Here is a 24,126-nt window from a genome sequence, read left to right as displayed (position 1 = left end):
CACCTGTGTGCCGGTCTCCACCCGTAAGGACAGTTGGAACTAACATGTATAGAATTAACATTTATGTTTAAACTGCATTTTAGTATAATTTTGCTCTTTTTTTTCAGGATGGGTGTTTGTTTTCTGCCGCTGTCGTGGGCATTCGTTGAGCGTGCTGCCTCTGTTGTCCTGGGTCTCCTTAAAGGTGTCACAGCAGATCGACGGGTGATCCTCTTTGGGACAGCTGTCTGGGTTTAGGCAGCGATGACTCTAATCCCATTTAGCAGAGGGAAGAGCAGCGCAGGGTCGCTCTGCAGAGGTTTAGCCCTCAAGCGCAGAAGAGGAGGAAGAAGGGCAAAGCTTTTCTTTTCTTTCAGCAACATGGGGAACACGAAGAGCAGCGCTTTGTCGAAGGAGCTCCTGGAAGAGCTGAAGTCCAACACCAAATACTCAGAGGCCGAGCTCTGCACCTGGTACCAGTCCTTCCTGAAGGAGTGTCCCAGCGGGAAGATCACCAAGGAGCAGTTTGAAGGCATCTATGCCAGCTTCTTCCCAGGCGCAGACCCCTCGGCGTACGCACGCCACGTCTTCAGGAGCTTCGACACCAATGCAGACGGCACCCTGGACTTTAAGGAGTACATCGTGGCGCTGCACCTCACCTCCGGAGGAAAGACTCTGCAGAAACTGGAGTGGGCCTTCGCCCTTTATGACGTGGACGGAAACGGAACCATTAGCAAAAACGAAATTCAAGAGATCGTTAGGGTATTTCAATTTGACTTACTTTTATAAATGAAAGTAAACATGTGAGTGGAGTGAGTACATTATGTACAAATGAGGTCATTCCTCAGAGATCAGGTGTTAGTTTCATAGCTAGGCTTCATTTTTCATAGAATAGATTTCTTCCACTTGTTCGTAGAAAACTGCCATCTTTTTACCGTCACATTCTAAAGAAACCTCCTCCTCTGCTGCAGTCCATATTCAACATGATCCCGGCCGACGACCAGAAGAACCTGCCCGACGACGAAAACACGCCGGAGAAGAGGGCCGAGAAAATCTGGGCGTTTTTCGGGAAAAAGGAAAACGGTAAACCGCTGTGGGAGAGACGCGCCGCTCTGACAGCAGAAAGCAATGCTCACTCATGTCTGTTTCTCCGCAGATAAAATCTCTGAGGGGGAATTTATTCAGGGTGTGATGGACAACAAGGACATCTTGCGCTTGATACAGTACGATGAGCCTCAGAAAATAAAAGACAAGCTGAAGGAGAAGAAGCATTAACACAAACAACTGACGTGTGTTTCATGTATTTCATGTGATTTTTTTTTTCTCTTTAGAAATCCGTCTTTTTTTTTTTAAAGCTAAAAAAAAAAACGGTGGCGTTTCCTGCTTTTGATGACAGTAAAAGTAGGAGGAGTCTGAGGTGAGTGACGTCGCCTTGGCGCGTTTTCACTTTTCGATGTGTTCATTAGGTTAATTGAGAAAAAGTCAGCGCAGGAGCTCCTTTAAAGGGATTAGGCTCGTGTTAACAATCCGCCTGCGTCGGCCAATCCGATTATGAGCTGAAGGTCAGTGGAGACAAACAACCCTAAAGGTGTCCAGTCCCACGCGTCCCGTATCTGTTCTGTCAAAGCCACGCGTTGAAGCTCCATTCGCTCCATTCGCTCCATGATTTGCTGGCTTCTGCATCAGTAAAATATTCAAGCATCAACTCTGGAGTTTTGTTGTAAAATTCATTGGTAGAAAGTTATGCCTTTGAAGACTGAAGATTAAAGTGTAGAAGACGACATGTCCGACCTCATTTCTGGATTCAGCGCTTTTGTTCAAATGTTTATTTGGAACTACTGTTTGTGTGTGTCAATCTTGTGTAAAAGTTAAAATATTTCAGAGAAAACAGCTTTCAGCCTTTAGAAGCTTACAACCCTCTGGGGGGGGGGTCGTGTATTGTGCTTTTCTCTGGGATTATCCCCACCCTCACCAACCACGCCATGACGGTCATCAGAGGCATCGCAGATTTGTAACAAACATAAATGAATAGATGTTAAAGTTTTTCTGCTGTTTTTCCAATTGAAAAACGGGGTCAGGGTTGACCTCTGACCTCTCAGACATTACCTTCAAAAGATCCGGTTTCAGCATCCCAGTTAATGATTGTTTACCTGGTTAGAGCTGCATGTGACAAAAAACAAAACAAAACAAACGTTGCTTTTGTCTCCGTAGCAACCATTTTGTTTTTTGGTCGCCTCATTTTTAGAACTCTTCCTGAGTTTAAAGGTCAGCAAAACTTCCTGTGTGATTGTAAACGTAACCTGGTTGGGTGGGAAATTCGCTCCAACAAAAAGTTTTCCTTTCTTTTCAACGGCCCTGCGACGCCCCCAGCCTTCGCTGGAGTGGCCGGGACAAAAACGGCTTGGAAGATGAATGAATCAATGTCACAAAATGGCGCATCCCATAATAATTAAAAAACCCTTCCTATGGAAATCCCTGACACGTGTGTTTCGGTTTGTTGAAAATACTTTTTTAACCCCAGAAAGAGATTTTGGTGGCATTTGTTTTATTTTGGCGGTTTCTTCCACTGTGTTGTCATCGTTTAGGGGAGGGGGGGTTGGGTGCTTAGTTTGCCCTCAAATGAATTTTTTCCCCGGGTGCTAGGTTTCTGTAAAAATTTGAGCTTGTGGCAGGGGAGACATTTTTGCTCAAAGGCACAGAAAGAAAGAAGCATAGCTAAAACAATCGGGTCCATACTACGAAATGATGCAGTGAGAGAGAACAGAGAGCGTCAGTGAAATGTACTCATGCCGTCGTCTTCATCGGGAATCAAACCTTCCCTCTGGCTTGTTGGCATCTGGTTTTCGTAATGACGCTCTGCAGCTTTGCGGTTTCAAAGCGGGGGTTTATTTGGGACGCTGCATTCCTGGCGACCCGGCCTGGACGGAGGTCACACCCGAGCAGACGCCCGGCGGGATCGTGATCAGGAACATTGATCTAGAACAGACTGACACTCGGAGAACGACACGCACACACAAACAAACCGTCTACAACCTGCCGCTGCCCCATGGGCCGCTGGAGGTTTCTGACACCCTGGAGGGAACAGATGAACACCAAAACACAAAGTCTCTGAGCGGTTCCTCCCCTCGTGACCCACAGAGTTCTGAAGAACCTCATTGTCCTTCTAGTTAAAAGCAGTGTTTCCCACTTTCCTGCACATTTACAAAAATAAAACGTACAACATCAAACACGTCTGACGGGAAAATATCCAGTATGTACAAATGTACACGGATGCAGAGAATAAACGGATAATATTCCGGGTTTCAGGCACTAAAAGGTGTTTCAGTGACTTGGAGCACCTTTTTCCTCCAGAACCGACTCTGGCCTGAACCCAGGGAGCAGAGCGTCGTCTCCGTGGATGAAGATACAGATTTACAGATTTGTGCATAAAACCCAAACACCAGAACGGCCGTCATGGCTCCACGAGCTGCAGCCTGACGTCAAACATGCACTTCCAGCAAAGTCATGGAGCAAAATAGGAAAATAGATGCATTCAGACTTTTCTGTAGTGTATTAAAATAAAGGTCTCGTACTTTTTTTGCGAAAATTCAGACCACAGAGATGCGCGTTAAGAACTTGACAACAGTTAGACAGCAGAAGACGATAACGAGCATTCAGGGAGGGGTCGCGTTTAGAAGGAACATGCTGCTTCTTTGATCCGCTTCTCTTTGCTGACGCTTTTCCCCGGTGGGACTGCAGCCACAGGACGAGCAGAGCGCACGTCTGCGGCGGCCCGCCGGTCAGGGGGGGGCGGGGCTTAGAAAAACTCAAGTGGCAACAGTGGAGGCGGGAGGCTGATCCCGGGGTCCAGAGGGTCTAAATGTCCATGTCCACGGGTCGCACCTCCCCGGTTTTGTTCTCCTTCACCCACAGCTCCCGGTCTTTGGACGGATCCACGTTCTGCAGGAGCTGGTCGACGGGCTCCACCGTCTGAGGAGACAAAGAGGCCGGCGTGAACCCGGAGACAGTCTGAAAAACCTCATGAGGGGGCCGAGAGCTGAAGGAACTTCAGAAGAGCCTTCAGCAGAGAGAAGGTGGACGGAACGCAGCGGTAGAGCGTTCAAGTTCTAAATTTGAACAACAAAAATACTGAAATTTATGGAGAAAAAAAGTTTTATCTCCATAGCAACTATTTTATTTTTGAGTCGCATGGGGCTGGCGAACAGGTCTATGTCATTTTTAAAAGAATCGGCAAAAGTACGCGTCGAGATTTCCTTAGCAACGGAGGTTAACCACGCCCACATTCCTAATATGTTCACATTGTATGTTATATCATTTTGTTCAGCTTGAGCGGGGGATTCATGCATTGAATGTTGACATTATTCCAGTAAAATTAAAAAAATGCTAGCAACTGGGAAACGCCACTCCTGTGAGCTCGCCAAGCTAACGCCGTTTAAAATCTACAACTCCTAATTCTAACATTTTCCCCCCAGGAAGCTTCCCAATGACGCTACCAAAGTAAAATTTGTAGAAGCTAGTAATGGTAATATTTGGGAGGGTGGGGAATTCAAGATGGCTGCCTGTTCTTGAGGTCAAAGGTCAACAAAGCTTTATATGTGGTTGTAGACTTAACCTGGTTGTGTGTGTATTTTGTGAAGGTTGCTCAAACAAAAGTCCTTTTCCCATCTGTTGCAAAAGCGTGAAAAATCACCAAATCTCAGACTTTGTCAAAAAAAATGGCCGCCGAGCCGTCGGTCTTTAGAGTTTGTGGCGGAGGCAAAATGTTCACAAACGCGCAAAAAGAAAAGGAGAATTGTGAAAACAATCCGGAAACAGTCCAGACTGCTGCCTCACATCAGAACTGGTGGGAAACATGAATGAAAATAAAGTGACAATGTCTGTACCGTCGACAGATGTGTTTGAAAAACGCTGCTACAAGTTCTGCAAAAGGGTGGAAAAGCAGCAAACTCACGCTCTGGTTGAACATGTCGGTTTCGTGCCGGAGAGTCGTGTACTGACGCAGATGCTGCTGAATCCACTCGATCCGCTCCACCTCCAGCTTCTCCAGCTCCTGCAGAAGATGCAAGCGGATCACCTCAGCGATCGTCTCACACGTTTCTCTGCTGCGAGCAGACGGTTTGGTTTCACGCTGCAGACTGAGGGCTGGGCAGAGGCTTTACCATGCTGGCGGTGACCATCTCTTCAAACCACTTGGACTGGGTTTGGTTGTAGAGGTCCACGCAGCGCATGAGGTCATCTCCTAGAGGAAACACAGAAACACAACAGAGAGATGAGCCTTCCGCTAGATGAAGAACCTGTAATGGCCAGCAGAGGGCGCCAAAGGCTGCAGGACTCAGCCAAAATCCACCTGAGAGGATTTTTTCAAACTGAGGTTTATGCAGAAATAATTGTATTCTTTAAAAACGTTGACCCAGTTCCTTTTTTGCACAACAGTTTTTTAAGTTTAGAGGTTTTTCTCAGATAAATATGTTACTAAAGGTGAAGGCTTCATTTTCTTCTTAGCTGCAGACGAATTTCCTCTGATCAGTCTATTGATCCAACTTTTTGGTGGTTACCATGAGGGGGCGGATTCTATGTGCCTTATGATGTGAGTGAAACACTCAGAGCCACAAACGTCCCCCTCCAAATAAAATCCTGTTTTTTTTTAGTTTTGAACACTTCCGTGTGGCATTTTTATCACGAAAGAGAACAAATGGGATGAAAAAAATATTTCATTTTTGCAGTCAAGCTGGAGGGAACAGAGATTCAAATCAGAATAGTCGACTGAAAGAACTTTAAGACTGAAACACACGTTTCTTCAAACCGAACATAAACAAAAGGAAACTTGTTTTTGGAGAAGCTGTGGGTTGAATCCCTGACCTGCCTGCGTGGATTTCCGTCGAGCCTTCTTGATGTCCTCCTCCGTCTTGTTGCTGAGTTTGACCTCCAGCTGCTGCGTCTTCACCTCCAGATCCTTCTGCCGGTCCGCGAGGGCTTTGCGGGCCTGCGGCCACAGCAACACAGAACCAGAATCAGCCCACATCTCCAACATGGATCTTTTCCTATGCAGGTGAGAGAAACCTGTGCCTCATGGTCCATGTAGGTAAAAAGAAAGTCTTAAATATTTGTTTAAAATGTTTGATAAAATGTTCCACGGGTGTTTTTTTTAGAGCTTTTACAGTTTTACAAAATATTTAAGACCTTTCAGATGAAAAGAATCTTCCTCAAACATCTTTATTTTCTCAAGATAAGAAAAAAACCGTACCTCCTTAAATTGGACAGAAACAGATTTAGAAAAATCTGGGGCTCGAATTGATGTTTTTGCTTTTTGAAGACTCACTCTGATTAAAAGTTTTTTTTAACATGTTGTAGCATTTTACTAATGATGGAGGACATTTATAAAGAAAATCATGTTGAGTATTTCTTTATTCAAATCACTGTGAATCAGGAGCAGGGGAAAAAAGCATTTGTGACGTAGAAAATAGAGTCAGGCGTTCCCTACGCCGGGCTCCAAGCAACGGGGAGAGGAAGAGGGGCGGGGTTGCTCAGCCCACAACTCAGAGGTGAGTTTCTATTGAACTCCTGCCGCTCTGCAGAAACGACGTCCTAGAAAACAACACAGTTTTGTCGATTTTGGCTTAAAAAGAATAAATAAAAGACCACTGAGAATGCTTTGAAAGTAGATCAAAAGATGGCTGCATTGGGTCTTTAAGGGCTAGAATAAATTTATGAAGTGAATTATTTACATTTTAACACGTTAGTGGAAACTTTGAAATGATTCCTAAAATGTGATCCGTCTGGTTATGCTGTTGGTATGAAGTCGCCTTCTTGCCCCCCCATATTGCCGCCGCCCACCTCAACCTGCCTCTCAACAGCTATGAGGACGAAGGCAGCATCCATTCATGCTCTGATTCAGCAGGTGGGAGGCGGCAGCAGGAGCTTTGTGGCGAGATGGACGGCACGTGGGAGAGCTGTGATGGTCTCGTCATCTCTGATGTAAACAGACTCCTGAGCTGCTGGCCGTACCTTCTCCACGCTGGCGAAGCGGCTTGCCAGCTGCTTCCTGAGGTCTGCCATGTGGTGGTCGTACTTCTTCAGGTCCTTCTTGAAGTGGTCGCCTCTGAACGTCAGCAGCGGTTTCTCCACCTCGGTGTGCAGCTGTGGACACAAACCGGCTGTCTTGTTACATGTGAATGTGTCAGATCTGGTCAGTGAGGTTCAAGTCCCTCCATGGGGACATGCCACCACAGGGTGTAGACGGACGGACGGAGATCCTGCACAAAAGCAGGACCTTCCACCACGTTCAGTCTGTCAGTCTCAGTCTCCACCCAAGCCAATCCTTCAGCTGCATTTCTGCTCCTTCTTTTTCAGCAGACTCCTGGCCGGTTGGAACCCCTCCCTGATTTTAGAAGCATCTTTGTGGTCAGTCCCGCATCACTTTTCTTTGTAAAACTGTAAAACAAAACTGATGTTCCTGTCGGGGGAAAATAAACTGCATCCACTGCTGACTACCTCCGTGGGTAGCGGTGGGTGGAGATACGATTGAACAGTTTTACCCATAAACAGAGAAAGTCCAGATTATGACCTTTGACCCTTTAACACTAAAAATGCCGCTGGAATCAGCAAAATAACCTACGCTCGTAGAACGTTATGCAGTTTCAGCATGAAACGGTCATAAACGGTCAACGAGTTACGGTATTTAAAAATATATCAACACTGGAACTGCAGCGCTGGTGTTAAAGGGCTAAACTATGTTTTTGGCAAAGATTTGACACTATAGCAATATATAAAAATGATAAAAATCGAAGTTTTAAAATAGTTACAGTCGGTATCTGGTCCAAACTGACAAACAATTTCTGAATTTACCCCGTCAGAAACTGAAAAGAATCATAAAAAGAAATGTGGGAGGAGCTTCTGCGTCTGCTGGTACGAGAAGTTTTGATAAATAAGGTGCTGATGTGCAAAAATTCCAATCAAATCTGTCCACTTTAAGCTGAAAACGGCTCATCTTTTTGGGGCTGAGCTGCTCAGATGTGTACTTTGCAGGATGGATGGATGAGTTTGAGGATGTTGGTGCTGATTCTGGACTCTATAGCCACTTCATGGATGGACAGTCTTCAGTGTAAAGTGCTCCGTGAGGGTCTCGGAGGCCACTAGAGGTCAGAGTTTTTAAAACTGCTGAATCTGCTGCCTCCTAAATGCAGGAATCTGCTGAGCTGCTCAGTCCTGGGGGATTCAAGGACCCCCCTCCCTGTTTGTTTTCCAGCTCCCTGCCACTGATTCTCTGGATCGGATGCATTTGGTCTAGGGGCAGGGATGCACGGTTTAGCTAAGTCTGTTTAGTTTAGCGTAGCAATCAGCTATTGTATTTTATGATTGACTGATTTTCTGTTTTTGTACAATTACAATTACTGGGCTATATAAATAAAACTGAATCGAATCAGAGTCTGGATCCCCTGATCCAGCTTATCAGCAGATCGGTAGGAACTACATGGGAGGATGATCCTCCAGAATCAGGAAGAAGCAGAAGAAGTGAGCAGAAGTCACTAAATGAAGATTTAAATGTACAAAAACTGTGATTGAGTTAAAGTGCTGAAGATGAACTCAGTTTCTTTGTTTACCGTTTACTTCTGCTTCATTATCTGTTTTTTTTTAGCTCTGCTCGAACGCGTTCTTCTAAAAATCGATTCCTCTGGGAGCCTGGAGATAAAGGGCTCCTTTGAATAACGGGGCTGCTGTCTGCGATGCACAGCCAGATCCATCACTGAATGAAAAGCCTATTTCTCAGAGCAACAAACTCCAAGATGCCGTCAGAAGCGGGAGAAGCCGCAGGCCTGAAAGCTCCAGAGGGTGGATCCCCCTCCACCCTCTGCACACCGACCCTGCTGCCCTGGGTGGAGACTCCTCAGAGCGTGCAGCTGATTAAAAAGCTCTGCGGCTTTCCGCTTGGATGGGAATCAAACTCGCAGAAGTGGACCGGAACCGCTGCACTTCAGCAGCCTGAGGAGACTAATAAACCCCTGAAGATGGAAAAATTCAAAAATGAATCTTCCACAGGAATCACCTTATTAGCAAACTTGAGGTGGACCTCAGCTTCATCATGGAGGCTCTTCTTCAGCTGAGTCCAGGCTTCTCCCAGAGTCCTGAGGAAACATCACAAAAAAACATTGAAAAAAGGAGATGAAGTGTGACGACAAACTGAAAACCCTGAGCTCCACTGAAACTTCTGCTCCTTTTCTGGCAGAAAAATCAATGCACATGTTGATGAAGGAGCAGAAAAAAACCAGTCTGCTTTTGAAATCCTTTCTTTAGGAGCTGGGGTAATTACTGACAGGGCTGAATCTCCCCTCAGACTGTGTTTACTGCACCTACCCCTCCTCCTGCGCTGCCAGCGGGCTCAGAGACAGCTTGGAGAGGTTCTTGGCGTATTCCTCCTCAATCTTTGTCCTAAAAAAAACAGAGAGGCGGTCAGCAGGTCCCATCTCCATCTCAGAGATGTAAATGACTTCCTGTCAGCCCGGGGAGTCGCGTTTGCGGCCTTTGTGACCTCTGCTTCCTCACATTTATCCTCCACACCTGAGTGAACCTCTCAGCTGAAGGAGGTCAGGAGTCTGGCTCGGGCAGCAGAAGGAGGTCAGCTCTGCATGGAAGCCAGCCGGCTTTTGTAAACAGCAGGGACGTTGGGGACATCTTCCTGCTGATCTTCCCACGGTTCTGAGCCGGATGTGAATTCAAAGCTCTGTTTGCTCTTAGAATTAGACGGAGGTCGGATGTTTACCAGCTTTGGATCCTGACTGAGCTCTCGGAACTGAACCTCAGGGAACTCCACGGAGCGCTTACCTCTCGTGAATAAACTCAGACATCTCCTTCTGCATCTGCTTCCCCTTCAGCTGCTTCTGCAGAAGAACCTCGAAGCCGGGCAGCGAGGTGGCCCCCTGCGGGTCCTTTTTGTCGGCCTGCGGAAGAGGAGCGCATCGATCAGCTCGGGAACGGGAGGCCTCTCAGTCCGACCTTCGGGGTTTTGAGTCAATCAGCTCGGGGGGAGATGAGCCAGTCAGTCATGCCGTGTGCATGATTGGATGCACGTTGAGGAGGGCGCGCGTTGGCGTTGGTGCGTCAGCGCCTGATGGATGTGTGGTTTGGAGCTCACGGGTGTCGGCCGCAGCTTTGGTGTCTTGTTTGTGGCAGGGAACACGGACAGGAGCGTCTGCCAGCAGCCGTTCAGCAGCCAGACTCATGAAAACACCACAACGTGGTGCAGCCAAACACAAACCAGCAGAAGAGCTGCTTCGACGAAGCACACGAGGCTTCACATCAAATCAGAAGGAGGTTGTAGGGAAATGCACAGACCTCCAAGGAAACAGCTGAAAGTTGTTGAATGAGTTTTTGATGCTTTTAAGTAAAAATTACTGGAGTTTCGTTCCAATCGTTCAAAGTAAAATTAAGATTGGGTATTTTATGGTGCAAGTATCAAAATCAGCCATTTTTAATCTGTCCTAAACTAATCTGGAGCCAGCATCACTTTCAATTCATTAAAAATCACAAACTACCGAAGGCTGTGCTTGGCGTGTTCCTTCTGAGCCACCGTACTTGCAGCATCAAAGCTTTTTAGCAGTTGAAGTCCCTCCTTTCTGTGCAGACTACCAGTCTGTCTGTGGGAGTTTCCGACCCAGTGACATAGCTGACTTAGAGAGACCCTTCCTAAAAACACCTTTGTTTCTAGAGAACAGTTTGAAACCCCCCCCCATGGATTCTCCTCCATGTCGGTTTTAAACTCCACCCACTGATTGCATCATCAGCACGTCATGGGCCAAAGCTGAGTTCCTGACCGGGCCACAAACTCTTCACCCATGTTCAGTTATTTGAACTCTGGAAACACTTCAAACACACCACAGGACCACTGATCGTGTCTGTACGTTATCTTCAGGGGCAGATTTACCACTAGGCAAAAGTAGGGGATTACCTGGGGCCTCCAACACTCTGGAGCCCTGAGCTGAACACTGAAAAAGTGCCTAAAATAATTTTACCCCCATTTTTTATTCAACTGTGTCATTAAAAAACACTCCACAAATCATTAAGATGGCATATTACTGAACATGTGAAAGTGTTTTTTTCCTCCCCCATCCCTCTGCAGCAATGGAATATTCCAGACAACAGCAAGAAAAGAAAAGAAATCAGTGCACCATGAAGGAGGGTTAGAAGGATTATCAACAGCTTTAGACAGCCTTTCTTCTATTTGGAGACATTTTAGTTTATGGAATTTGATTTTTCCCACAAATATGTCCATTTGGAATTCAGTGAGTCTCTTTTCTGCTGTAGATTTCAATGACAGCTGCTTTAAAAGCTAGAGAACAATTTTGTTTTAAATTTGTAGCTCTGGCAAAATCAGGGGAAAAGTCTGCAACTGAGGAGGAATTTGAGAATTTTCAGAAATGTTTTGAGATGGAAAACTAAAAAGAAAATGCAGAGCAAATTGTAATCTGACAAAAAACACACTCCAAACAAAAACTGTTGCAGTGGAACCGGAATTTGGAAGTTAAAAGCTGCACAAGAATCAAGGGCTTTGATGAAATTGGAAATCCATATTTATGGCATCATGGAGCATCGGGACCACCATAAATAAAAGGCAGACTTTATTTTCATATGTTTGTCTTTTCTTTCACGGTGGCACTAAGACTCCGCTGTACGATATTCTATCATCGGGTTTCTTTTTCTCTGAATATCAGACATGAGGCGAGTTCTTCAAAGGTCTGGTTGTTGAAACTCACCCAGAAGTAATCGCAGTAGCTCCATTCGTCTGGTTTGAGGAGCTGCTGCTCCGGACCTTCTCCAGGCAGAGGAAACGTCACACAGTTGATCTACAGAAAACACGGAACAATAAGGTGAGGAACACGTTGGCATAAGAAGTTCAACAGGTGGATGTGTGGAGTCTGTACGGGTCACTCAGGTGGCCCGCATTATGTAGGTTGTAGACCGCTCAGTGAACCTGTAGGGATAATGTTTCTTGCATAGGAGAATTATATGACGTGTAAAGGTAGGTAAGGCTGAATTAGGTGAGAAACAGGCATGTTTGCATTTTTTAACATTCACCCCCAAATCCCAGGAATTTCGCCATGAGACTTTTAGTGCTGTTGAAGTGCTGCGTGCGCAAAATTAGACAACTAGAGTGTGTGTGTGTGTGTGTGCCTGCAGCATTCAGTCAGTAAGCGGTCAGTAAGGAGCCAGTTCTCTAATCTTGCCAACGACTGAAGTGTAATGTAAGGATGCCGTACGACAGCATCACCTGTTCTTCATACGTGCGTGTAACGTCCATTATCAAACACACTCGCATGACAATGGTACGGTCCATTTTCATGACGTCTCTAATGCCCGGTGTATCCCTAATGCCAATTTCTAATCGCTCGAGTCGCATCGGTCGCAAGAAGGGCGCCCCATTTACTGAGAAATGTGACACAAGGAGATGACATCATGCTGATTTTATACGCCTGTAGTACAATTGAGTGCATACCGCGCCAGTTAAGCTGTACTTATTTTGAGCGAATAAATGACTCGATAGAGAGGCTAACTTGATCCTGAAATTACCGTTTCCACATCCTAGGATTTTAATGACGAGGCGTCTTTTGCTGCATTCTAAAAACAAGAGGGAATAGACATGATTTCAATCTGACTCTGTTCTAGAAAATGTAAAAAACAGGACGTTTCCCCGGCATTTTCTCATGAAACTACAACTTCAGATGTATTTGATTAAGCTATGAAGCAGCTGGCAAATTGTTTCATATATTTAACTTTGTTTTTGTTTTTTTAAGTATTGGCCTTTTTCTTATAGTGATGCTGAAATGCAAAGAAAGCCTGATGGTACCACCTACCTTGTCTTGTTTGCATTATCAATTAACCTCAACCAATTACAAGTGAATTCCTCCACGGGGATCAATAAAGTTGATCTTGAATCTTGAACCACAAACATATTTATATAGATGTAAGCATCTTCAGAAACACTTTGTAAAGGAAAAAAAACAAGCTTTATATGAATAAAAAACAAGAATCTCAATGATCTCTATATATATATCACTATAAATATCAAACCACTGAAACTCCAGAGACCATCGTGTCATCAGGCATCAAATGCCACTCAGGGGTTTGTTGCGGTTGTAAGCGAAACCAGCCAGCCTCAGTTTGAACTGGACCACCCGATTGCTGTAAGGACAGAATATGGTGGACGAGCCTCAAGGTAACTGCAAGATACACCTGCAGCCGCTCCTCTCTAAGGTCCGGAGAACTCAAAACCAGCAAAACCTTTTGGGGTCAACCCCTCGTCCAAGTGCATGTGATTAAGGCTTTGGCTAAAACCCTGAGGACAAAGATGGAGTGAGAGTGAAAAGAGTCCAGAAGGAGACCTGTGGGTCTTTGGAGGGGAAGAGGAAGCAAACACAGAGACGCTCCTGTCCTCCCCAAAAACAGCACAAACACTGGGAAGGCTTTCTCCATTATGGCCTCACACTAAGCTGCCATTACACACTTGAGACTGCGTTTTGTTGCAAATAAACACACCCAGCACTCAGCCTGAATACAGCCTCCACGCTCCGCAGCTCCTTCAATTACTCCCATGGCTGCAATTATGTAATGTTCACCATCTGCAACCCCCCCCCCCCGCCGCCTCTACAACGGACCCTCTGAGCCATCGCTGCACGCCGGCTTTAGGCGCAACACAAAAACACGCACACACCAAACACAGTGTTTAACACTCAGCCCGATTCAAACAGGATCGGGATCGTTGTCATTCAAAATGTTTGTGATCATAAACCATCTGAGGAAGTAGAGAAAGAACGTCTCTCAACACCTGAGCTACGTGGTTTTGAAACAGCAACATTTTCCCTTAAAGCAGTAAAACGTGGATGCTGGCAGCATCTGGACGCTCACTCGTGCTGGATCGTGCCTCCGCTCAGCACTTCGACGTTTCACTCTCATGGTCTCAGAAGATCTCAGATCAGAAAAGTCTTGGAGACGATGCAGTAAATGTCCACGTCTGTTTGGACCTCGAGGCTCCAGACGTTTCCACAGCATGGAGCAGCTGCTTCGTCCAAAGTGACAACAGATTGGTTTTATAATTGGGGCAGCGTGGGGTTAAGTGTCTCGCTCCAGGACAAAGCGGCCAACTCGCCTACGAACTGAAACCCAAATAAACCGATTTAAGACATCAGGGCTGCTGACATTCATCAGTATTGACCAGCGTTGCTAATATTAAATAATGATCTTAATTGATTACTCAGTGGACAAAAACCTGAAGGTCTCTGCACTGATTGGCCATCTTGGCAGCACTGATGACTGTAAGATAAACCAGTGTTTTTCAACCAGTGTGCCGCGGCACACTAGTGTGCCGTGGGAGATGGTCAAGTGTGCCGTGGGAAATTGCCCTCATTAACTGATCTAAAAACATTTCTCATCTCCAGGATTTCAGCTCTCTGTTCATCCAAACAGGCCCTGATAAAACACAGGAGTTAGGAATATAAAAGATCGTAAAATACCTTTTCTTTGCGTTTATTTTATTTTATTAAAGACATTTTGATAAGAATGACGTACCGCGATTCAGCTGCACCTTCGGCTGTATTTTGGAAAAGTCCCGTGTTGGGGGGGTTAATCACATGTCATCAGTCTGACCAATCAGAAGTGCTTAAAGTCTTCACTTCCTTGTCCCGATTTAGCTCGTAAAGTCGCTCAGTTCTAACAGAAATAGCAGCTAAAGCTCGTCTTTAGCGGTGTAGCTTTCCACAGAATCCGGTATCAGACCGTGGAACAAGTGAACAAAACAATGAAGCTCCGAAAACCGATCTTCGGCCGTTTTATGCACTACATTTCCCATGATGCATTGGGTTGTGAGAGTGACAGCGCAAAAGGAGATCTGTTGTTAAACGTCTTGAAACTAACGAACACACAAACTGTTTTTAAATCTTCTAACTTAACTTTTATTGCATCTTTTAGAAAAAACAGCTGCAGTTTCCAGCTTTTTCTGCAACAATTATCTCAAAAATGCATGTGAGATTGTGGAGGGAGGGGCTGTAGATCAATACAGACTATGAGTTTCTCCTTTTTTTTTTATTCTTGGATGCTGGTGTGCCGCGGGATTTTTTTTAAGGTTAAAGTGTGCCGTGGCTCAGAAAAGGTTGAAAAACACTGAGATAAACCTTCACCACGTGAGTTGTACCATTTTAGTCAGTTCTTTTAGGTTTTTGGGGTCAGCTGATAAATAATGTATACATTATATCATTGTCATGAGGGCTGTGGAAAGGTAAATTATTCAATTTTTCATTGATTTAGGGGGCGTGTCACGTTGATTGACCTTTGGGTGAACCATTGACTATCAATGAGAACAGGACTGAGTGAGTGTGACGTTATCGTTAGAAAAAGGATCACTTTTGGCTCCAAACAAAGAAAGTCAAATCAGTCCCCATTTTTCACGATACAGATGCCGCCACGTTGGAACCAGAAACCATCGGTATGCAGTGATTGGTCCGAGTCATCGTTTTGTATGCCAACCAAATCTCCAATCAGGAGTGAGCATTTTGGCAAACCACACCCCTAGAACTAGAAAGTGGGCTACACAAAATCTGTCAAACGGTATAAATTTTGGGGTCCAGCAGACTCCACCTACTTTTATTGAGGCATCTGATTGGTCAGTTTATAACTTAAACTACAGGAAAAAAAATACCATGAAAAAAAATAGGATTATCAAGAAGATGTTAAAAATATCACAGCAAAAATTGTTTATTTCTCTATACAAGTCTATAAGATTTTGGATTCTGGGAGCCACTTCCTGTTTGGAATTTCACGGGGGAGGGGGCGCTCAGTCCAGTTCTTATCTACAGTCAATGGGGTGAACCTGACATACGTATGTCAAACATGAACTTTTCCTACCCAATTACCATTTTGGAATGTGGTTGAGGTGGGCGGTGCAAACTCTGGCCGGTGTTCAGTCCCATTTTGAGCTCAATTTTCTCAGTGGGTAACGTCAGCGTTTAGAGCATCACTGGGCTCAGCTTTTAAGGACTAAAGCAGCTTCTCACAGCCTGAAGCTGAGCTGATCTGCTGCTTCATCTGTTCTTAAATGAAGGAGCTCGTGCTGGATGTTATCAGATTATTTAACAGCTTCATGAGTTTCGCAGAGTTACCTGCAGTGATGCGTGGGATCATCATGACTGTTTTATTTGTCACTTTGTCTCAGCAGCTCTTCATCTGACCCTGGTGGGAGTCATCCTCCAAACAGATGACTTAAACATCTTCCAACAGAGAGGGTAAAACAGCAGCAAGTCGTCACGGGAAGAAGCGGCGCTCTGATTTACTCCCCGCAGTCATTTGGTTCATTTTCTGCCTCAGAGATCACACTGATCGTCACGGGCACCGGGTTTTCCATCACACCGGCTCCAAATCTGTCACTGCCTCTCAGAGCCTCGCTCAGAATGAGACCTTTCATCCCAGCTTGCCTGGAGAACGTACACCTCCTTTTGTGGCTGCCAACTCAGGTGTTTCAGGGTCAGGTGTTAAATATAAATAGATTAACTTTGTGACGCAGCGTGTAATGAATCTGTCTCTCAGGGAGCTGGGAGTCGAGATGTCAGACTCTCGATCCTGCGGACGCTTTGAAGGTCCGGCTCCAGAAAAGCAGCGTAATCATAAACATTTCTTAGCTTTTCTTTTGTTTGTGTGTTTTTGAATGCCGCAGCAGAACAAACAAGCCTGCAGAGATGTTAGACATCGAGGCTCGACATTTGAACAAACAGCTTTTTTTCAGCTGCACGTTTCGGCAGACGGGTCTTTGGGAAGACTGCCACTGTTGCTAAGCGACAAATTGCTTTGGAGGTAAGGAAAAAGACCCCCCCCCCCACACACACACACATATATGCACACAAAAAACCTCATAATTGTCTTTTCCGACAAAGCTGATGACTCGACGCAACAAGTCAGGTTGCGAGTTCTCGCTCAGATTGGGTGATGCTGAAGCTGAAAAGAAGGTTGAACATCTGCTTCTTCCTGACGCTCAGCATCCTGCGTCCATTTTGCCAACAGTCATGGATATGTGTCTCCATGACAACAGTGGAGGGGCTGTGTAGTGCGAGGTACAGCAGGCCAAACACCAAGCTACCTTGGAGGGGGGGCGGGGGCTGGCGTCAGCAGTCCGGATGCTTTCACCTGGTCCTCCACCGAAACCAAACTTCTCTGCGTCCAGAAACATTCCTCTGTGGGTCCAAGAACCGCACAGACCGACCTCAGAGGACCGCTGTCCAGGAAATACCTGAACTCAATACCCCCCACCCCCCACACACAAATGTTTTCCATTTCAACACCCGTGGATCAGCCTTTGTCACCATGGAAACCGGACTTACTGCATCTCATGCTGGTTTTCACAATAGCCAGACTGATGGCTCCTGCGGTTGCTGAGGGTCAGTTTCCCAGATCCCCCCTACCCCACGCCCCCCCCCCACACACACACACACATGCATCAATTATCATGGAGCATCGGAGCATCACAGTGTTGCCAACCTGAGGAGAAGCCCGTTGTCGTAAATGAAGCTTCATGCTGCAGAAACATTTTGAACCTCTTCAGTGAGGTGCCCCCCCAACCCCGCCAATGATTGAACGTAAAGTCCCTGGGGGGGGGGGGGGGGGGGGGGGGGGGGGCACGCTGGTGAAAGCAGTGGATGACAGACAGACTCTGACATCAATCAATCTCTAGAACAGGAGCTCCTCACTTCACACCCCTGACTCTTCAGTATTAAATATGCCCCCCCCCCCAAATAAAAAGGTGTCACGGCTTCAGATCAACAGATGGAGAAAACCACTGACAGGATAAAGAGGCGAGCTTCAGGATACTCACGGTGGCTTTGGTCTCCTTGACCTCCTTGATCTGCCTCTTGGCCGGCGACACGGAGCCGGGGGGCTGCGAGGCGAGACAGGAGGGGTCGTCAAAGCTCTCCTCAGTGTCGAAGCTGGCCTCCATCATCATCCCTCGCACCTCTAATCTGGGAGAGCCGCTCTCTCTCCGCCCCTCCACACAGCGAGGCTGCCTCCCGTCTGCGGAGGGAGCGCAGAGGAGGAGGGGGAGGGATGATGATGATGATGCCGATGATGATGATGATGCAGAGGGAATTTGGCGGCAGCTGTGAGGAAGTCTAGCCTCTGGTAAGACTGCTGTCACACTAGTTTAAGGGTTGGGGGCTGCGAGGAATGCCCCCCCCCCTCCTTACCATATCTCGATCCTCCCCCAAAGAGAGAAAGACCACAGCACCCCCCACCCCCCAACAGAGGAAGATCCTTACAGTTTTGCTTGCAAAAAACAACTTTCAAATTGAAAAAGAAGCAAAGGGGGGGTTACACAAGGTTTGCCACACCTCCCTCACAGCCAGAGAATGAGGGAGGGGGCAGCAGTGGCGTAACTGTTGGTGCAAAAATCCGAAACAGATTAAGAAAATAACTTGAAGTGGGCGCTATAACTAAGGAGGTGGGGCTCACAGTTCTGCGCAATAAACAACCCCCCCCCCACCCCATGAATGCAGCAACGGTCTCCGAGTGTTTTATACCTGTGTCGCTCGCATCGCAGCCTGAGCACGAACCGGTTCTCACCTTTGCTGAGCAAAACATGGCGACGAGCAACTCCCACCACCGCGAGCTGGCAACCCCCAGAGCGACTGTGGACGTTCTGACCCCCCCCCCCCCCCCCCCCCCCCCCAGATCTTAGCGGTCCATTTAGTCCAAATGCTAGTCTAGAGCCCCTTCCCTGTGATCCTGACTCTTGCTCGGCCTCGTCTGACTCGTAGCGAGTCACATGGGTTGGATGAGATCCACGTTGGCCCGGGATCATGGAGCAGCAGGAGCTGGCCTGCCTTCTCTGAGACCAAAACCCGTTTGGCAGCGAGGAATCACAGCGAATCAACAACTTTCAAGGCTTGGTCCTCCTGGAAAACCCGTGACCTTGGCGTTATTACACCACACTCTGACCTGCTGAGCTAACTGGCCTCCATGACAGAAGCCTGTTCTCTATTTTTGCAAACAAATTAGTTTGCACCCACTCACTGTCTGTGAGAACTGGACTGAGTGACCCCGCCCCCCTGGAATTCCAAACAGGAAGTGCATGCTGGTTCCAAGAGGCCAACATCCCATGAACTTCAATAGAGAAATAAACAACTGTTCTTCAGTCATTCTATTGGTCAGAAGAACCAGTCTTGCTCTGATACCTTTATTATTATTTTTTTTACATGTTCTTGGTAATCCTAATCTTTTTCATGATGTTTTTTTTTTGTGGTTTCGGAAGCTATTCTAGTCACAAACTGTCCAATCAGAAACCTCAATAAGAGTAGGTGGAGCCTGCTGGCCCCCACGTCCAACGTTCATAACGTTTGACAGATTTCGTGAGGCCAGCTTTCAGGTGTCCAACAAGCTCACTTTTGATTGGTGAAAGTGGTTGCTATAGAAACATTGAATAATCCTGCCTAATAACTCGAATAACTTCCAGTTATCTGAGTTTTGTGAGCCTGTGAACGAGTTCACTGAGAAAACGCTGAAGGTCTTCTATGTCCTACCTAAACGCCTCTTAACTGAGACAACTAAAGCACTAGTCATGGAAAAGAAATTCTTATGCTGCTTTTAAAGCGGACTCAATTCTCATGTCAGGGGTGTCAAGTTTCAATGTTAAGTCAATGTAAAGATCCGAGGTCCCGTTGCACGTCAACCAATCAGGAACTCAGCTTTGGGCATGTGACGTTTTAAGTGACCGGATCAAAGGGTGGAAAAATAAACCCAATATAGCTGGTCGATGTGAGGATTTTCATCCTGAACTTCCATCCATTTTCTTAACCGGCTGGGGCCGCGTGATTGCCGGAAGCTATTCTGGTTACTGTTGGCGGGAAGGCGGGATCCACCCTGGACAGATTGCCAGCGATCTAGCCCACTACAAAGGCACCCAAGGTCCGTCCCAGAATTGGGAGCTAGCTCCAGGTCCCTGGGCGCTGTGACAGGTTGGTGACCTGTCCAGGGTGTACCCGCCTTCGCCCAACAGTCTACCAAGTGTACGACTGCCAGTCTGCCAAGGTTCCGGCAGTCAGACTTTGGGCAGCGGCGCTCGCTAAGCTGGCCCGCTGGCGGTTGGCGAGAGAGGAGAGCAGCTGCAGAAGTGAAGTAGAACGGGAGAGATCTGGTGAACCCAGACACGGCGACACCTCTGTAGAGCTCTCCAAAACACATAAACCAAAGTTACTCGCTCAACATCATCCATGTTCTCCATGATGCGGCAACAAATGAAGTCCAGTAAAATGTTAGCGGTTGCTTCGCAGCCGGGGCGTCAAGGCACCAAGGCGTCGAGCAGTAAATTTGACGCAGGTCAAAAGACGATAATATTACGAGCAATATTACGTCTGGTGTGAATGCAACATTAGGTGTGATACCACACTTGTCCTGAAGGTGGCGCTACCAATTTGGTGCCAGCAGAGGCCTTGCTCATGTCTTGTCTGTTCAAATTTAGTGGATTTGCAGCCAATTTAAATTGTAGTGGTATCGTTCTTCTATTGTACGTTGCTGCCATAGCAACGTGTTTCAGAGCCTGAACTGACAAACATACCTCATTCACTGAAGGGCTGAAACAAGAACATATCAGATTTGTCGTTTTTTCAGTGGTTTGTAAATATTGCTGACTAACATTAAAGCTGAACACGAATTCATCGTATATTTCGGCTCCCCGGTTGTTGTGAGGCGGGTTTCCTTACCAAAGCGGCAAAGCTCTCGATTTGACGGCTCTTTGTGTTGGATGTTCTGGCTGGAAGGACACAAACAATTCAGCACATGTTACAAATTAAAGCAACAGTCTCACTTTGATCATTCGTCCCATGAACACGTCACCAAACCAGGAAAAATACAAGAAATAGACTAGAAAAGCCGCTTCAACAAACATTCATACATTTTAGAATGACTACAGTTTAATGATGTCATATTCATCCATGATAGTGATGACACTTGAAGGACAAAATGGACACAATCATTCAGGTCAAATGACCATAAAAGTATCTAAGCCTTACTCTCATGCGCCCGTACAGGTTGACCCGTGCTGCTGGTTTTGGGTTGTCCCGCCATCTTTGACAGATGCTTTTGCAGACGGCTTTGTTTACTGCACTTTGTTTTGTGCAGATGAAAGAAACCTGATACACAAAGGCAAATATGTAATTCTGGGGAAGAAAAGTAATCTGATTATCATTTAACTCCAATTAGATCATCAATTAAGGGATAATAATACGTTAATTATCAGATGTTTGGTGGTACAAACCCTTCAGGGTTGTCCTTCCTGTTTGCATCCACACAACAGCCTATAGAGGATCCACATCCCTGACCCCGATCCTGCACCAGCGACCCCCTCCAGGCCCTATAATGGCTCTTGAATGTTAGTGATTCATGAGCTGTCTGCTCGTTGCGTGTCACAGCAGCGCATCTACAGCTGAAGGTAAACTAACTTGCGAGCTCAGCTGAGTGCGACCCTCAAGGCCAAATGACACGGGACACTGGACCGCCGTCGATCTGCTGCAGGAACACCAAGGAATCCCAGTCCTGTTGGCTGACCAGAGAAGTGTTGATGGATTTTCCATTTACCAGTATGTTTAAGTCTTAGTAAGGAGGAGAGAAGGAAACGTCTGCTTTGGGATGAAAATGTTCTTTCAGGCTGAATCTGACCTGAATGCCCAGAGAAGCCAGAGCAGCTCATCTTAGCATAGATTAGCATAAAAGAGTGCAGCTCTGACCTTTGCTGTTCTACTTTATTTACACCACCAAACAATAATTATAGGACAGCATCAAAACAACAAACAAAGAACATTTTCTTGTTTTCATCAGCAGAATATATTGTTTAACACTAATATACACACTTCATCTATAAATATATTTATTTTTATTTATAGAAATATATTTTTAGCCGTCCTTATCATCTTTTGTTTTGTATATTTTAAAACAAATCCCAACAGTTATCATCATCAAAACATGAATTATGTTAAAAGGTTACATGGAAACTTTTTGCTTTACGATCCTGTTTAATCCTATTTATCATGTCTAGCTTATGGCTAAACAAATTGAATAAACAAAAACAGAAGTATGTAGCTGTGTATTTTTGTTCTTTTGTATCATTTCATACACACAAACCCCAAAGGTTTCTTACGTTTTCCTGTCTGGAATGAGAAATGTCCTTTGTATCGAGGACAATGAAAGGAAAGTTAATTTCATTTTCACTCAGATAGGTTTTTCTTCCCTCGATCAAGGTTTCCTGTTACACGAGCCAGTCGTTGTTTGACTGCACATAAACTTCCGTAAACCCATTGCTGATCATACTCATATTGATCATAGTTAGGCCGTAAGACCGAGTATCATTATCAAACCCTTAATTTGATTATTCTGAACTATTACATCACAGAGTTATAAATCCTTGTAGAAAAGTGACAGAATTTGTTTGATCTGGCCATATAAATACAAAATAAATGCTTTAAAAGAAATCAAATCAGTTCATGGATTTGCAGAATGGATGATACATTTACTAATTTAAGATAAATTGAATCAATAATTTTTCAAAACTGAGCAAGAATAACCATTCTGCTGCATGAAAACACAATGTGATCATAGGCGGTTGATGTAAAAACATCAACATTTACAGTAGAAATTAGACAAAAAGGGTGAAAACCTCAAGAAAAATCTATCAAAGTACAATATTTGTTAACAGTAAGTTTTCAAAGAGTGAAGAATATTTATCCAAGATATTTATGAGGGGACGAAAAGCAATAATTAAAAGTAAATTGACGACAACTGACTGACTGTCAAACTTGGCAGACATTTCTTTTCGTTTTTTTTTTCCAAACCGGCTGTTCGAATGCTGGGTTTTCCTCTCTGAAGCAGTCCTACATGAAAATCGTCCTCTCCAACGAGGACCGCCTTGTTAAATGCTGACAACCTCCCCTGCAGCTGAGTGCCTCCCCCTCTTTCTGCCTCAGAGTGTGTTTAGGCTTCACGCCAGCAGAAGAAAGAAACCATCTGCTATCTGCCTCCAAGTTGTTGAGCCAGAAAGATGCAGGCAGGGAAGAAGCAGTGCAGGCCTCTCATTAGGGAGAAGAAGAAATTCCCACTCAGTTTCAAGTTTTGGGAGGATTCAGGCTCTTGTCATGTTCTTTTTACAACTGTTTTTTTCCCCTTATGTTTATGCTTTTAAACTAGAGTCTGAACACGGACGGAAGTGAAAGTTGCAGCCCAGATTTACCATACCGTGAGAGGTTTTTGCCGTGCCAGCCATCTCGGTAGGGCCTCAGCAGAGAAAGACACGTTGTTTCCTGTTTATGAAGTGGTGGGAAAACATGCTTGTGTTTTATGAATCAGACTGAAATTTTATGTCAGCCAAAAGTCTAATGTGGTGTAGCAGTTGAAATTTAAAAAAAGAAGTAAAAAGTAAAGCTAAGTACAAAAACTGCCAAAAAAGCCAAAGCAAACAATCCCGGACAAGCCCCCAATTATGTCAAGTCCTGATTAAGGAAAAATAAGGTCTCAAAAATAATATCAATGTGTCAACAGTCAAATCAATAACAGCAAATTGTTAAGCAATAAGGTTCTGGCTGAAGGAGAGCAAGGAAAAAAAAATCACACCCTCAAAATGTGTTACCTTACCTTGACTCAAAATAAAAGTGACTTAAAAGACACTCCCACAAACCTAATATCCTAAACCAACAAAAACAGGGAAGATGTGTTTCCAAAGAAACTGGTGACCACTAGAGTACACCAGGATTTAGGCTTTCTGCCTGAGGTACCAATCCAAGGCGGACATTAGCTAACCAACAAGCAGCAGAACTTCAATAGAAATAGAAATAAATACATAAATAAAACAAAAAAACTCCATATTTTTGTGGTGGAGAACCTAAGTATAAAGTTTAAGACATTTTTTATCTTTAATCATAAAGATAAAGACTAGTTACCACATCAGGAAAGAAACGTGATCTTTCCATCGTTGTCTGGGTGTCCATGGCAACTCACGAGCAAGTTGGGCTGCTTCCTTAAACAGCTCAACAGTTCTCTTCTCCCAACATCAGAGTGTTTAAAACTCGCAAAGATGCATAGAAAGCCTCCATCCATCCATCAAACTGAAGCTGCATCCTATCCTCACTCTGTAAC

At 45.4% G+C, this 24,126-nt stretch overlaps 2 protein-coding genes across 4 annotated transcripts; one reads left to right on the top strand and one right to left on the bottom strand.

The window, feature by feature from the left end:
* Window positions 1–214: 214 nt before the first annotated feature.
* LOC101164892 (S-modulin) lies at window positions 215–1,306 on the top strand. Its single transcript, XM_004071151.4, has 3 exons — window positions 215–741; window positions 951–1,062; window positions 1,136–1,306. Exons 1-3 carry the CDS (start codon window positions 244–246, stop codon window positions 1,252–1,254), a joined length of 729 nt encoding a protein of 242 aa, XP_004071199.2. The 5' UTR covers window positions 215–243; the 3' UTR covers window positions 1,255–1,306.
* A 13-nt stretch (window positions 1,307–1,319) lies between these two features.
* LOC101159672 (growth arrest-specific protein 7) lies at window positions 1,320–21,371 on the bottom strand. Of its 3 annotated transcripts, XM_023957310.1 has the most exons (13): window positions 21,260–21,371; window positions 21,015–21,134; window positions 20,706–20,755; window positions 17,825–17,887; window positions 11,727–11,816; window positions 9,799–9,914; window positions 9,331–9,405; window positions 9,023–9,101; window positions 6,985–7,116; window positions 5,839–5,962; window positions 5,139–5,218; window positions 4,931–5,029; window positions 1,320–3,948 (listed from the first exon to the last, which is right to left on the bottom strand). In XM_023957310.1, the coding sequence occupies exons 1-13, from the start codon at window positions 21,285–21,287 to the stop codon at window positions 3,835–3,837; spliced, it is 1,170 nt and encodes a 389-aa protein (XP_023813078.1). In that variant the 5' UTR covers window positions 21,288–21,371; the 3' UTR covers window positions 1,320–3,834. The 3 variants fall into 3 exon arrangements, with proteins under 3 accessions (XP_023813078.1, XP_023813079.1, XP_023813080.1); XM_023957311.1 differs by lacking the exon at window positions 21,260–21,371 and having other exon boundaries at window positions 21,015–21,146; XM_023957312.1 differs by lacking the exons at window positions 20,706–20,755; window positions 21,015–21,134; window positions 21,260–21,371 and having other exon boundaries at window positions 17,825–18,170.
* Between the last annotated feature and the right edge of the window lie 2,755 nt (window positions 21,372–24,126).

The sequence above is a fragment of the Oryzias latipes genome, chromosome 8 (genome assembly GCF_002234675.1).
Source record: "Oryzias latipes chromosome 8, ASM223467v1".
Lineage (NCBI taxonomy): Eukaryota > Metazoa > Chordata > Actinopteri > Beloniformes > Adrianichthyidae > Oryzias > Oryzias latipes.
Note: the sequence above shows the minus strand (reverse complement) of the source record. Positions and strands in the feature narration are given on the sequence as shown.